This window comes from Opisthocomus hoazin, chromosome 12, assembly GCF_030867145.1.
Source record: "Opisthocomus hoazin isolate bOpiHoa1 chromosome 12, bOpiHoa1.hap1, whole genome shotgun sequence".
Classification (NCBI taxonomy): Eukaryota; Metazoa; Chordata; class Aves; order Opisthocomiformes; family Opisthocomidae; genus Opisthocomus; species Opisthocomus hoazin.
In genome coordinates, this window is record NC_134425.1 from 20,372,218 (window position 1) to 20,387,059 (window position 14,842).

Genomic DNA, 14,842 nt, shown 5'->3' on the forward strand with positions numbered 1-14,842 from the left:
TGCCAGAGGACACACATATATAAATACACACCCATGCATACATCTGTATGTATACATACACACCCTCCCTTTAAGGTACTTCTCCAGCTATACTTTGCTGTTCTGTGGTCATGATGGCTAGAGTAGGAAGGCAATTATAGAGGTCATATACGTGGCTTTTTAATTTGGTATGGCCTTAAGGGGCTGGTCTGCCAATATGCCAGGAGAACCTCTACTTCATCATCCAAGGGCAGAACTGGGTCTTAAGTTCTAACAGTGACTAAGTGACACGTGGATGTCTCAAAGACATTTGGAAGTGCCTTGAGGTCCTCCAGTGACATTGAGTATAAAGTACCGTATTTGCTGCTAATCTTAATTAACTTACCAGCCTGATCTCTTACAGTAAAAATTCCATTTAATATTAGCTACTAGAAAGCCATCAACAGTAAGATGCATAAAAAATAAATACTGAAAGCACTGTTTGCACATTATGTAGACTTCAAACCCACATTCCTGGAATGAAACATAGGCACCCTAAAGCCAGTGCGAATCTTGCCAGAGATTTCACTGGGATAGACTTGACTTTGCTATCCTTAGCTGAGTTTACTTTGTATTAGGTGGTCATGACGTAGTGAAGAGAGCTTAGCAATCCTTCTTTTCAAAAACCCGGCTTCCCAAAAACTGTAGCTGGTAGAGCTGAGCAAATTTTTTCAGTTGAAATTTTTTCAGCAAATAGTGCAAACTTTAGGATTGGCTCATTTTTGCTGAATTGCTTTGTGTAAAAACAGAAAAAGTAAGTGAAAAGGCTGGAGTTTTAGTCTGAGATTACTTTGTGCCACTCCATCTTACTTTTAAATAGTAATAATATACTTAACTCTGAATTATTTTTCTTAGAAATTAAATGTTTTGTTTAACCAGAGACTAATCTATTTTAAATTTTGACTTGAACAACTTAAAATAATATATATTTATACATATTTTTAAAAGGTTTTCAGAATTAATAACAAGCTGAAAAATGAGTTACTCGACACAGGTCTAATAGTAGGGGACAAGAAATTGAACTCTGAAATGTGATAGTTCAAATATAAAACCAAAGCATATCCAGTCCATACCTTATGGCCTGCTCCTGTTCTCAAAAATGTTAATGCAAGCTCTATCATCAGTGGGATCTGCAAGCACTGACAGCAATTGCAATAAGCCCCTGAAACCCACAACAAGAAGAAGGAAATATACTTTCTGAACTAGTAAAACTTTAATTAACAGGGGGTTCTCTTGGCACAGTTTTTGCTGTTAAATAAATAAAGCATTTAGTCAAAACCATCTATATTTACTATACAAAATACTGAAAAGCAAACATTTTTAAAAGATACGGAAATTTAAGGTTCTGTGAAAAGAAACTGTGCTACATGCTATTCACACTTAATGCACGTAACACAACTGCAACACAGTATTTAGGTACTGTATATTCATACATGGCTGGTGTAAAGTTTTAGTACAGGGATGCCACGTTATTAAAATGTATTTGTATTTCACAGAATCAGAGCAAAGCAGATTTTGTCTTTTGAATCACCAAATACAATAAACCAAAACAAACCAATGCAAGGTTGTAACAAATGGTCAGCCATGTTACTTTTCAGAGTTCACTTGGCACAGCTAGGACTGCACACAATCAGGCAGGATTTTGTTATTGGTGCTGTTATCTTTTCCAGCAAAATATCTTTGGGTGAAAGAGCATTTCTGCCCCTTTGCTGCCCTTTCTCAGAAAAACTCACATTTCTGAAAGCACTCTAGTTTTCCAGAATGTTTTCTGTTTTCCAGCAACAACCTGCACTAAAAAAAATGACTAAGAAACAATTCCCACCTCGCAGTCTTTCTGGCATATGCTTTACCGAAAAGAGAACAGCTTTAATTACATCTTCAAAACAAATAGCATGGCATCCCTTCTTAGATGGAATGTACACTTGTGTGTTTGCATGCGGTATAACGTAAGTCACTTGAATACATCAGACTTTGTTAACACTATAATATAAATAAGCTTATTCCTTCTACTAGACATATGTCTTTTTTTTTTTTTCAGTCCATAATTATATATACATTGAAAAAGAATGATACACAAGCAGCAAAAAAAGGCTTAGACTAGAACAACTCAGTGGTAACTAACCAAATTTGTGGCCTTTTCATATTCTCAATACAGAAAATTCTGCATATAAATATTTTTGGACTTTAGGAATTTTAAAAATAAACAGAACAGTAAGTTGTCACACAGATCAAACACATTTTAAAAACATTTTGTAAGATTTAACAGAACACACTGTTGACAGCTAAAAAAATAAAATAAACCAGATTTCTTAAAAAGGACAATAAGTCTAAACAACTGCTGATTCAGGAGACAAGAGATGGGCCTAATTACCACAAAGTAGTGATTCTATTCCAATTCCACAAGAAGGCAAGGCTTTCCACTTTTCTTTAAAAGTTCATGTCTCCGTGTTCTTAGAAGGGGCAACCTGCCTCTAAAACTGATCAGCGGTAAGGTAATACCCCATTTTGGACTGATCAAAACTCTAGTCAGAAAAAAAAAAACCACCCTAATCATAAAGGGCTTATAACAATGTGGGATAGTTACATTTTACAATATATACTATAGACAAAATACCACAACATTTAAAATCATTAAAACCAAAAGCAAGTATGTTTATAGAACAATTATGGTTTTACGTGAGGAGTTCTCTACTTTAAATTTCCCAAACCAACACAGGTGTTTCTTCAGTCACTTCCTACCTGCAAAATGGTCATCTGTACAAAACCCAGCTGAATGCATTATAAATCTGGGCCCCACAGAAAGTAAAACTTCAATGTACTGATCCTTTTTTCACTTTTCCAATTTGCTTTTGACCTCCAAATTTCTCAGCAGCCAGAAAGGTTTTGTGAGCATGGTCTCATTCTCCCTCATGGAATGGAAGCCCTTTGATACGGAAGAAGTGGAAGTGGCCAGAAAGATTGTGAATGATGGTTTTTTTACATGTTGAATTGTCTCCAAAATGGGAGAGCACAAATTGGTAGGTGCTGGGGAAATTTAAATTGGAGCATCTAAGAAAATACCACGACATATGTTTCTAAAAAGTCACTGTTGTGGGGAAAAAAAAAAAAAGTGTTAATATTCAAACCACAGATTTCTAAAACACAACAAAATGTACCTGAGAGTGTGCATATTTATTTATATATATATATTTATATTTTATATATATTTGCCAACATTTAAAGTGAGAAAGTATATTTTCCTCAATTCTTTCTTAAAACAAAGAACTGTGGATTCAAACAAAACAAACCCCCCAAACAACCCCTCTCCTTCTGAGACCCCCATGAATGATACTTATGGCCCAAGCACTAAAGTCTAGTGATGGTTTTGAAAACCCCATTTCACATCCTCCTCTTTTAAAATGGTTACCCCAAACAAAATGGAGAGTAAGCAAGAGAAAAACCAAAAATAAAAGAAGTATATTTAAATATTACCCAGTATATAACAGATTGTACTTGTGTCAGTGAAGAATCTCCAAGAAAATAAAGTGTAAGTCATACAAATGCAGCTCTGTTGACAAGTATAGCTAGTATTTCCTTGTAATCTTCAGATAATTTGAAAGGATGTGAACACAAACCGCCTACATGAATGCAGTATATTAAAATCCCTCCCCCCCATAGCACATTACAATCAATAAAAAGAAAATAAAATCTGAATAATACTAGAGGTAGCAGCTGTTTGTATTTTCTGTTATTCTGAGTATCTCTGGAGTCCAACCCTTTGAACATTGCTCCCCTGATAAAAGGCTTGTGTGCGATCAGCTGACATACAGCAGACTGGTAAGCTAGATGTCTGCAATAGTGTTTGAAGTATCTTTCCTACTACAATGGAAGTAGTACTTGTAAAGAAGTGCGTTGACGACCTGTATTTAATCACAGCTCAAAAGCTATGGCTGTTTGCTGTTTTACAAGCCACTTTAAAAAAAAAAAAAAAACAAACCCACAAGGTGTTTAAGTAAGCTATGCAGTTCCACAACATATAAATAGGGTGAGTTTCAAGAGTTCCATATAACCTCTAAAATAAATGCTAGCTGAATATTAATGGAGTAACAATAATATTAATCATAGTAATGCCTTAGTTCTGGTATCACATGAACGCATTTCCTTCATACGGGATGATTCTTGGAGGATGTTGGTGGGATCTCTTCTATGTCTGGTAGAAGTGATGGTAGTGGTGGTGGTGCTCGTGGTGGTGGTGGTGTTCATGTCTTTGTATCATTTGTCCAACTTGGCCTTCATATAAAATGACTGTGGGCAGGTCTCTCACATGTTCCTTTTCCACAACTGTCCCTGGAGACTGGAAGGTTTTGCACATTTGGTGATTCTCCTTTGCCCTCTGCTTATGCTTCTTGTGAACCTGTTGAGATTGCAAGGGAAGGTAAGGGAGATTCTGGCCAACCCGTGCACTTGGGGAAGCCACTGGCATGGGCACCCCTTGAAAAGGTTTATTTCTAACTGCCCTTCCAGGATGCACAGGGGCAATGTTTTTGCCCTGGGCCTTGGGAGACCTCACAAAGTGCTTGTTTGAGTCCTGGTTCCGGAGCCTCTGTTGGATTTCTGCAATCTTGGCATAAGAACTTTCAGCCAGATTGATGTGGCTTGGATCCACCACTTGAGATTTCCGATGGTGAGCATGGAAGGTTTCAGGTTCATGAGAACGGGATCGAGTCTGATTCACAACTCTGCTTGGTGGGTCATGTTTTTGAGCTGCTGGAGGAGATCCTAGGAAATAACAAGCTGAGTTAGTCATTTAGTATTTCAAAGTTTTAATTAGTAGCATGCAGTTGGCAGTGACAGCATTATTGGCAGAGTGAATTTTTCCTAAGGAAGTGAACGCAATTATAGCTGTCTAGTTTAATTACATTTAATAATTCTGACTAGTAAATAATACACACACAAATATGCACACATATCTATATAAGAGTGAGAGTTTGTGTGTGTGTATAAAAGTCTTTACATTACCATCTCTTGGTCATCATCTATTCAAAATTCACCAAAATAACTGTGAGTGGAATAGTAAAATCTTGGCAGAGGACAGGGAAAGGGAGGAAATCCAAATCACTTTCATTTGGGGACAGAAGCCAAAATTCCAGGTACAAACCCACATTCTCCTATTTTTGGGGCAGTAGTGAATACAAAATACATGCTGGTATCATCTTGGGAACGAACTCCAACATCCAAAAATCAGTCCTCACATCACCCATAGATTAATAATTTAGATGTAAAGATTATTCTCCCAGGCTCACCTCCAAGTTTAGCTACACAAACAAGCACTTCAAAGCAGGCTTGCAGCTCATTAGCCACTCCGTTGTGATACCACCTTCACCAGTAATTATCTTGCACTATTCACACAGTCCTACTCCTTCCAGTAAGTCACTACAGACAAGTCACACAGGTTCACAATTCACTGCCCCTGATGTGGAACACGCAACTGAAGAAAGAAAAGGCGAAAAGGTTGCAACATAAATTACCAAATTACCTGGCCCAAACTTTGATGTGTAGTTTTCTATTCCTGCAAGATCCAAATAGTGGTTTCTCCTTTCAATGTTCTCATCAACACAATGACGGTAGCACCCACTTTGCTCTGGATTGTTCTCATTCTGGTGATATCTGTCAGCAGGAAGCAAAATTACAATTCAGCAGAACTTCTTCAAAGTTATTATCACTATCTGCAAACCAACAACTAATGGCCCCTTTGAAGTGACAGGAGTTGCTCACAAAGAAACAACAAACGCTCGAAATTCTGGATGACCGGATTTGCCAAGTCGATAGGCCTGAACAGACTGTTCTTTGCCCTCATATAAATTGACCCCGATGTTGCAAAGCAAAGGAGACTTTTGCATTGCATCATGCATGCAATAACAAATAAAAATGCTCCTAAGGTTTATTACGTCCTGTATTAGGGCCAAACCATTCAACTGATTCTCCAGTTTGGACAAGCCAAAAAAAACGTGTTATTTGATTCGTGATGGTTCCCATGGCTGTCAAGAAGCACTGGGGCAAGCCTTGTGTCAGATAAACATTCATGTGCATCTGCTTCCAAAGGACAGGCAGCAGCACAGGTGTAGGAAGTAGACAGAGCCTGAGAAGAGGTGGTGTTGGTAGGACACCCAGAGGTAACCACTGCTTTCCAAAATACAATTAATAAGGGCAGCTCAGCCGCTGGCTTCAGAATCTCAACTCCTTTTCCTGCTCAGCTTTGCAATTTTATTTATAGCAGAACTATTTCCTGAGAATGAATATCTGAAATACCATTCATTTATGAGGCACAAAAAAATCAGGCAGAGGTTTACAGTATTGTAGCCCATAATGTCAAACAATTTAATGCAGCAATTGAAATGGATGTCTGCAGATATGAACAACATTTTCAATATAACAAACAGGATAAGCAGAAAACTTCATTGAGTTACTGCCTGTCATTCAGACAGTTCAGTCTCCAAGACGACACGATAGGCGTTGCTCTTTCTCTGTGCAACTGCACTGATGTCAACCTAAGACCAGAATTTGGCCTTGTATCCTCCACCAGCTGCTAAACAAGGGCTCTGTACTGCATGGTGCCCAGTGCTCTGCTTTTAGTCTTTCAACATGTTTCCAGGTATCCAGGGGCTGCTGATTCTACTGAGCTTTGGCACAAGCTGCTTTCCTGGTCTAACGTAGTACTGTTCACGGACATTACAGAACTGAGTCCCCCGTGTCTCCAGCAGACACAGCTCCACAGTTTCTTTGATAGAAGTCGCAAGACTTGACTCTGCAGTCTGGAAAAGTAACCTGCTAAAGCAGTGACATATATGTTCCCCCTCCCTGGAAATGTTCAAGGCCAGGTTGGATGGAGCTCTGAGCAACCCGGTATAGCGGAAAATGTCCCTGCTCATGGCAGGGGGGTTGGAACCAGATGATCTTTAAGGTCCCTTCCAACCCTTACCATTCTATGATTCTAAGATTTGACCTACTTGGAAGATCATTTTTGCTCTACTTTGAGAGAGGTAGTCTCCTGAATGGAAGAGACTCTGCCTGGAAAGCAGGTAAGCTTTAAAGACTCTGTATCAGCTTTGAACTCCAGAAATCACATGGGGTACTGTCAAAAAAGAGGGAATGTCCAGACACTCTTTTATTTCTTTTGGATACATAGCCAACTTGATACATTTCCTGCCTCAGACACACCTTTACAGGCTGTTACACTTCAGCAGGTCAACATAAAAGATCTCTGGGCCTAGAACCTGGCTAACTGAAGTTGCCAGACATGAATTGCTTACAGAAGCCATTGGGACTTGCACATGTGCTGAAGACAAGGCACCATTAACCAAGAAAACACATCACTGGGTTTGATGCAACACAATTGAGCAACACTGTACATGGCACTGTCTGCTGAAAACTAAGTTAACAGGGAACCTGTTTTTTTGTTACCATAATAAATTCCATCTCTCATCAAGACAGTGAAGAAAAACCACACCAGTACTGCCACAGCCCTGCATTCTAATAGCTTTCTTACATGCAAGATGACGTTCAACAGTATTCATGCAAATACACACAGTGAAGCTATTATATACTGATGAGATGTGCACTCCACTGTCAAAGAGAACTTTCAGTACTTCTGAGAACTGAAGTGTCTGGCACCCAGCCCCACAGTGCTTTCCTGCATACACATGGGAAGACACAGGCATGCATCGATCATGCATCAAAGCACAGCATGTAAAAATATAGTGTTGTTACTGTTTTTTGGTTTTAATAAAAAAAGGAATCTGCTTAAGGTTCGTGGAGTGCATGAAAGCCCTTTCTAAAATCCCCAAGCTGGAGTGTCATCCTGATGGCAATCAGCACACAGCAATACAGTAAGCAAGGGGAACAGAGCAGGGACACAGCGTAGGGTAGAAAAAGGCAGGGACATTTCCTGAAAGCTACACTCACTGATAACATAGAGCTTAAGCCAGTCAGGGAGAAATCACTTAAGTAGGAAAGACAGAGAGAGTGAGAAGGTGTATCTGTGGGTAAAAGGAAGGTGTTTCAGAGGCTGGTCTGCATCATATTTTCCCTGCGGCACTAAACAAAATATAAACTAGAATGGCATGAAGTCACCCAATCCACAAAGTTGCCTGCCAGGGCTCTTCCACCATCCATTTTGTACCACACACGCCAGGCAAGCTAGCTACGAATTTAGAGACTTGATGGTGCTACTTGTATTAGCCCTACATGTGAAAACTCCTGCCTGTAGCTTCCAGCAGATGAAAAATCTAACCCATCTATCTCCCACCTTCAGGATAAAAACATTTCTATCCATTTTATCTTGAATATTAATCACATCTTGCCTAGAATTCCAAAGTGACTGAATTTGAGAAATGTGTGCACTTCTCACAAGTCCTCATTGCTGCTTTCAGAGGGGAAACGTCTGCATTAATATTGTGAGACATTGATGAGCCTCAGGGAGCTTTCCTGAGGGTCAGCCATTTGGCCAGAGTGCACAAACATCTCTGCAACATCCACAGTGTGAACAGGACACTATTTGGTCTGTCCACATTTAATGAAATGCAACAAAAACAGCCAGATGCTGACAGTTGTCTGACGCTGATCTGCTCAGTTCAAGCTACAGGTTTGTCCTGTCTAGCAAGTCTCTAACCAAAGGGATGAGAAGGACAAATGCAGCAGAGCCAAGATTCTACCCCAACATCTGATGCCTCTATGACTGCGGGTTTCAGAGGAAATGGCTGCTCTTCAGAAAACTACTACATTTGCAAAACCAGGACTTCAAGGTGGTGGGAGGGGGACTTCAAACTGAAAGGGGATTTTTGCAATGGATTCGCAAACAAAAGCAGTCCATTAAATTCACACACGGCAAACCTTTGCTAACAGGCAGAGGGAATCTGAACACCACATCTAGGCCAGCAAGCAAAACCACAGAGTACTCTTTAGTTCACGTGGAGTGTTCTTTAGCTTACAGAAGTTTTTGTACAGAGTTGCTAACAGAAGATTAGAAATTGCTTTAGTCTTCTTTTATTCTGAAATTTGACTGTACTGGGATTCACTCATTGGGGCAACTCACTAGCATTTTTACTCTATCCCAAAAAGGGAGACAGTTTTGTTGTCATTTTTAATAAAACTGAGTGCTCCTTCTCCTGATAAATTTGTTAAACGAAATACATGTATTTGGACAAATATCCCTAAATCCAAAGAAAGCCAAAAGTCAATTTTTTAAATTTGCAGCTGAAGAAACAAATGCAACTAATGATTCAATGTCCTTACTGCAGCATTTCAGCAAACACTTCCCTCTGCCTTAGTGTGAAGCATACAATCCCAACACAGATCAAACCTATATGCCAAGATGACTTGTTTGGAGCAACTGATCTACATTAAAATGCATCAAAATTACCTGCATTTATTTGTTTTTCTATCTATTAAACTACCAAATTCAGAAAAGGAATAGCGCACCTACATGTGACTGAGAGACTAACATTTTTCTTAGCTGTTGTTATGGGTTTGCATTGCAAGGTTTTGGTAGCGGGGGGGCTATAGGGGTGGCTTCTGTGAGAAGGTGCGAGAAGCTTCCCCCATGTCTGATAGAGCCAGTGCCAGCCAGCTCTAAGATGGACCCACCACTGGCCAAGGCCAAGCCAATGGTGGTAGCGTCTCTATCATATTTAAGAAGGGAGGAAAAAATAAAACCTGTGGGGAAACGGCAGTCGAGAGAGAGGAGTGAGACAATGTGAGAGAACCAACTCTGTGGACACCAAGGTCAGTCAAGAAAGAGAGGGGAGGAGGTGCTCGAGATGCCAGAGCAGAGAACCTTCCCTTGCAGCTTGTGATGAAGACCATGGTGAGGCAGGTTGTCCCCCTGCACTCCATGAAGGCCCACATGGAGCAGGTTCTCCACCTGTAGCCTGTGGAAGGGACCCCATGCCGGAGCAGGTGGATGCCTGAAGGAAGCTGTGACCCCGTGGGGAGCCCGTGCTGGAGCAGGCTCCTGCCAGGACCTGCGGACCCGTGGGGAGAGGAGCCCACACCGCAGCAGGTTTGCTGACAGGGTGTGTGACCCCATGGGGGACCCACGCTGGAGCAGCCTGTTCCTGAAGGACTGCACCCCGTGGGAGGGACCCACACTGGGGCAGTTCGTGAAGAGCTGCAGCCCATGGGAAGGACACACGTTGGAGAAGTTCATGGAAAACTGTCTCCTGTGAGAGAGACCTCATGCTGGAGCAGGGGAAGAGTGTGAGGAGTCCTCCCCCTGAGGAGGAAGGAGCAGCAGAGACAACGTGTGATGAACTGACCATAACCCCCATTCCCTGTCCCCCTGCGCCGCTCAGGGGGAGGAGGTAGAGAGACGGTAGAAAAACGGAATTGAAGTTGAGCTCAGCAAGAAGGGAGGGGTGGTGGGAAAGTGTTTTAAGATCTGATTTTACTTCTCATTATCCTACTCTGTTTTGATTGGTGATAAAATAAACTTTCCTTTTCCCCCCAAGTTCAGTCTGTTTTGTCCATGACGGTAATTGGTGAGTGATCTCTCCCTGTCGTTATCCCGACCCTCGAGCCTTTCATCATATTTCCTCTCCCCTGTCCAGCTGAGGAGGGGGAGTGATAGAGCGGTTTTGGTGGGCACCTGGCATTTATCCAGGCCAAACCACATCAGTTGTAAAAAATTTTAATACTTGAAAAATACATGGCAAATTATTATCACTTACTCTGAAGTTCAGTGCATGTAATATCCGTCAGGTAGGTAGAATGCATGGTAACAGGATAGATACACACGACCACACATTTTCAGAGGAAAAAGGCGTGTTCTGGACTGGCATCCAAAATAATATTGTACATTCTGTTAGGGAAGAACTAAAAACTCCTTTTTATCTAATCTGTACATGGCTGCAAATGTACCTGCAGCTGTTCATAAAAGAAACCATTGTGCTTGTGCTTTATTGGAAATGGATGCATTCCGAGTCACACGGGCTCGACTCCACTGAAAGACAACAGGTCTTTTTTCCAGTGGTGGAATGCGTTCTGAAACTTATGGGAAGAAAACAAGATAAATGAAACTATCCCAATTTCCCTGCAAGATTACATTAAGCGTATTCGTTCTCAGCAAGCAGGCTAATTCCTACATGGGTACTACCTAATAACTAATTCTGTAAGAGAGAAGTTTACCTAAAGCTGACAGGGCAGTGGGGAAACATGGTTTCTGGCAAGCGGGAGTCAGCAGAGACAGCCACGCTGCTAAGCCACTGTGAGGTAAGAAAGAGGCGAATTTACTTCTCCTACCAAAGGTACAAACCCACTTTAAGTGGAATTGAGTCACCCCACAGCTGGCACAGGCCAGAACCACCTCAGCAGTACAGGGCATGCAGCAGGCAGCGTGCTGGCAGCTCTCGCTTGTTCCTCACTCTGGGGCACGGCCTGTGCAAACCACTAGCTGCAAAGCTGGCTGCTGCTCTGCTGCGAGCTCCCCGCTTCCCTGCTCCTGCTAGGCACCACACCCCCACTGCCAGCTCCAAATGCTTCCTTAAGGGAGAAAGGTGCTACGGAGAAGCAGGTCTGGCTATAACCTGGTAAACAAGATCAAGGTAATAAACTTGGAGCTAACCGAGTTCACCAGTGAAAAAGACGGGCTGGAAGGAGGCCAGAGAAAGGCAGGAGCTGGCCTCTGAACACGGAAAGGTTTTAGGACACTTTTAGCCAAAAGGCGGTGCTAGAAACTCCACCAGTAGGTACAATATTTGCAGATGGCATCTAAAAAGACTCTGCATGTCCTCCAAAGAGCCAACAGAAGAAGAAAACTTGAGTAACAGGTGCTACAGATTTGTCTTTTTGCTTTCTAATATACAAAGCATCCACCCACAGAATCTGCTGGCAGTTCCACAGTGAAAAATCCTGTAATTCCTCTATTTTAATACAAGCTTTTAAAATAAAGCAAGCAAGCAAGAAGTCAGTGGTTAAGGTTTTCTCAGAGATACCCAGTGCCTGTGAGGAGACAGGGTTCCTTCACCTTACCTGAGAGAAGCCCGCTGCTTTTTCTCAGAGCTTCTTCCTTCCTCATTAGCTTTGCTTTCAGCTCTATGCCTGGCACTCTGCAAATCTGCCAACAAGAGAAAGTACATTATTCTCACATTACTGTCTCTGCTGATCAGCATAACCAACATGCTACATCGTGAATACATTTTTTCTTGTTGGTAGATCAAGATGTAATGTATCATTTCGTGTAACCTTCTCAAAAGTGCTTTTGTCTGCAAGACAGATTTTAGCCAGACATCATCTTGACTGCAGGACATCAGTCAGGGCTAGGCTGCAAGCCACGCGGCAGGTTAAATGAAGCCACATTCGCACTGATACACGTGTCCCTCAGGAGGGCTGGGGAGCTGGGAGCTCGATGCTGTATCAGTGCATCAGAGCTCCCCAGCAGTGCAAATTTGCTTATGTCTGCACTTGACTGAGTGGATGTGTGTATTAACATATGGGTTACTGCTGGTGCCAAGAGGAAACAATCAATCAGGAGACGGAAACCTGATTTGCTTAAGAGACACTGAAAGGAGAGTAGACAATTTTGCACCTGAGATCTTAAAACAGGTTCATGGGGCTTAAAATACCTACATAATTATTTGCCTTTAAGTTTACATTTATTTGTACTAACAAAATACAAAGGTTGATTTTTAAGGGATTCTTGAATTTTTTCGTATTCTTTCCTATGGCTGATTGCATGTCCTTACCAGTATGATTTAACAAGATACTCTTTTTCTTCTGGCTGCCATCTGGTGCCACAGTAAGTTTCACTCGCAGAGTTTTGCTGGAACTAGGAGAATGGTTTACTGATGCATCAACTACCTCATAGATGGTATGAAGCAAGCTGGTAATATCCTATAGTTGGGTTGAAACACAAAAAGACACACTATTGTGAAAATGGTATGAAGCCTACAGCTTTGATACTTACAACTATTTCAGACTTGAGACTATTAAATGCTGAAATATGCTCAGAAGTCACTATATTTAAAAGAGCTGAACTTGCACAGAACCTTGTAACAAAGGATCAATTTCTCTCTTCTGTTAACCACAATTTTTTCTAATATAGACTGTAATATAGCTCAGAGATACAGAAGAGAATGATTCAAGTAGATCCATATTCTCCTTCATCAAATGGTGTAAGGTTTACAAAGTGGGGCAAACCAGATCAGAACAATAATAAAAGCATAAACCATTCAAGGTTTCCCAAACTGCGAATCAGCAAAATTGTGTTCTGCCTTCTCTTTTATTTGGTTTCAGCAGAACCCAGGGATAACCATTCATACTGCACTAAAAATTGAGTTCACTTGACCACAACAAATACAGCAATTGAAGAAAATCTTGGACATTACAGTCTTACTGCTTCTCTGGGTTTTTTTCTTGGGATAGTTAAATGGTTGATTATATAGAGGAAAACCAGTACAAGAAGTCACAGAACTGTAAACCTCAGGTCTGGAAATAAATGATGTCTGAATGTCACTCTCCCATATGCATATTGGCACCTAGCTTATTTTGCAAAATTCAAACCCGTTCTAAAAATGCATTTCTGAACAGCAGAGATTATACATTCAGGTCCATTACAGAACATTCTTTGCAGATCTCTTTTGAAGGCAATGGGGCATGAGCAAATGTTTACATGTCTGGCTATATCAGAAAGAACACTAGCCAAAAATGTTAATAAGCCCATTGTCTCAAACAGGAGAAACACTCTTTAGCAGCTGGTGATGCTCAAAAAATCTCTCAGGCTGATCTAATCCAGCCAGACTCAAATAGGGTACTGCCTTAAATTGCTAGGATGAAAAGGAGATCTCTGGGTTCACTGCTTTTCCCCAAAGAGATTTCACCAAAATTGATCCTGGGCAACAACCTAAGGCCAAAGCATACTGATCATCACAGGCCATGAAGATCCCATTCAACGCATATCTGAGAATTTATCCATGCTGGTCTTCCCATTCCTTGGTCTATCCTAGTACCTAAGCTCTTTCCAGATGCCTGTGAGCATAAAGGAAGTATGTAAATCATTCTCTGTTAAGTATAACTGGTTCTGAGAATTAAAAGTCAGGTCTATAAAAATTCAAAACCTCTGCAGTTTTTCCTTTGCCCAGGGGTCATGCCTGTAACAACAGCAGCTGAAAGTTTAGCATGCCCTAACAGGTCCCAGCACTTTAGTAGTCAATCTACCACACAGTCCTCACTATCTAACCAGCTTTCATTATCTAACCAGCTTTAAAGATGACACAGAAATACTAATTTCTACTCACAGAGAATTTAGGAAATACTGACCTTATGGCCAGGACAAACAATTTTATAGTAGGCAACTTTCCAGCTCAATAGGCAGAATGAATAACTAAATCCCAGTGGGTCCAGACTTCACTTTATGTGTACCCCCTCTAACTTTCCTGCATTCAATGGAATTTCTCCAGACTTGTGAGTTCAAGACAACATGTTCATGAAAAGAGCAGAATGTGCAGTCTCTCCTGTATTTCCCCACTGACATATTTTTCCTACCATTGCCGCAACAATCTCTGTATATGGGCTATTACTACCATGTCAGTAGCCGCTTTCCATTGTCTTGACGAGAACCATCGTCTAAAGCTTGAATGAGGGAAAGACTGCTCAGAGACAATCTGGTGGACACCTCACAGCTCTTTAACACATCTCACTTCTCACACTTCCACCCTAACTTGAAACCTAGCCACCCCTCTAAATAGACACAGCTGTATCTGACACCCAGCTTGAAGGGATGGAATTTTATTCCATCTATGAGAAAAACCCAACCACGCAAAGACATAAACAGACAAATGAAATGTATCTGTTG

General features: G+C 41.2%; 1 protein-coding gene across 2 annotated transcripts in view; it reads right to left on the reverse strand.

Annotated features, from left to right (window-relative positions):
• Positions 1 to 1,212: 1,212 nt before the first annotated feature.
• NKD1 (NKD inhibitor of Wnt signaling pathway 1) overlaps positions 1,213 to 14,842 on the reverse strand; it is a 179,981-nt gene continuing 166,351 nt past the window's right edge. For both annotated transcript variants that reach the window (XM_075433871.1, XM_075433870.1), the window contains 4 exons: positions 12,735 to 12,882; positions 12,022 to 12,106; positions 5,534 to 5,664; positions 1,213 to 4,776 (listed from right to left, as the gene is read on the reverse strand). In XM_075433871.1, coding sequence (XP_075289986.1) covers positions 4,202 to 4,776; positions 5,534 to 5,664; positions 12,022 to 12,106; positions 12,735 to 12,882 — 939 coding nt within the window. In that variant the 3' untranslated portion in view covers positions 1,213 to 4,201. The remainder of the gene's footprint in view (positions 4,777 to 5,533; positions 5,665 to 12,021; positions 12,107 to 12,734; positions 12,883 to 14,842) is intronic.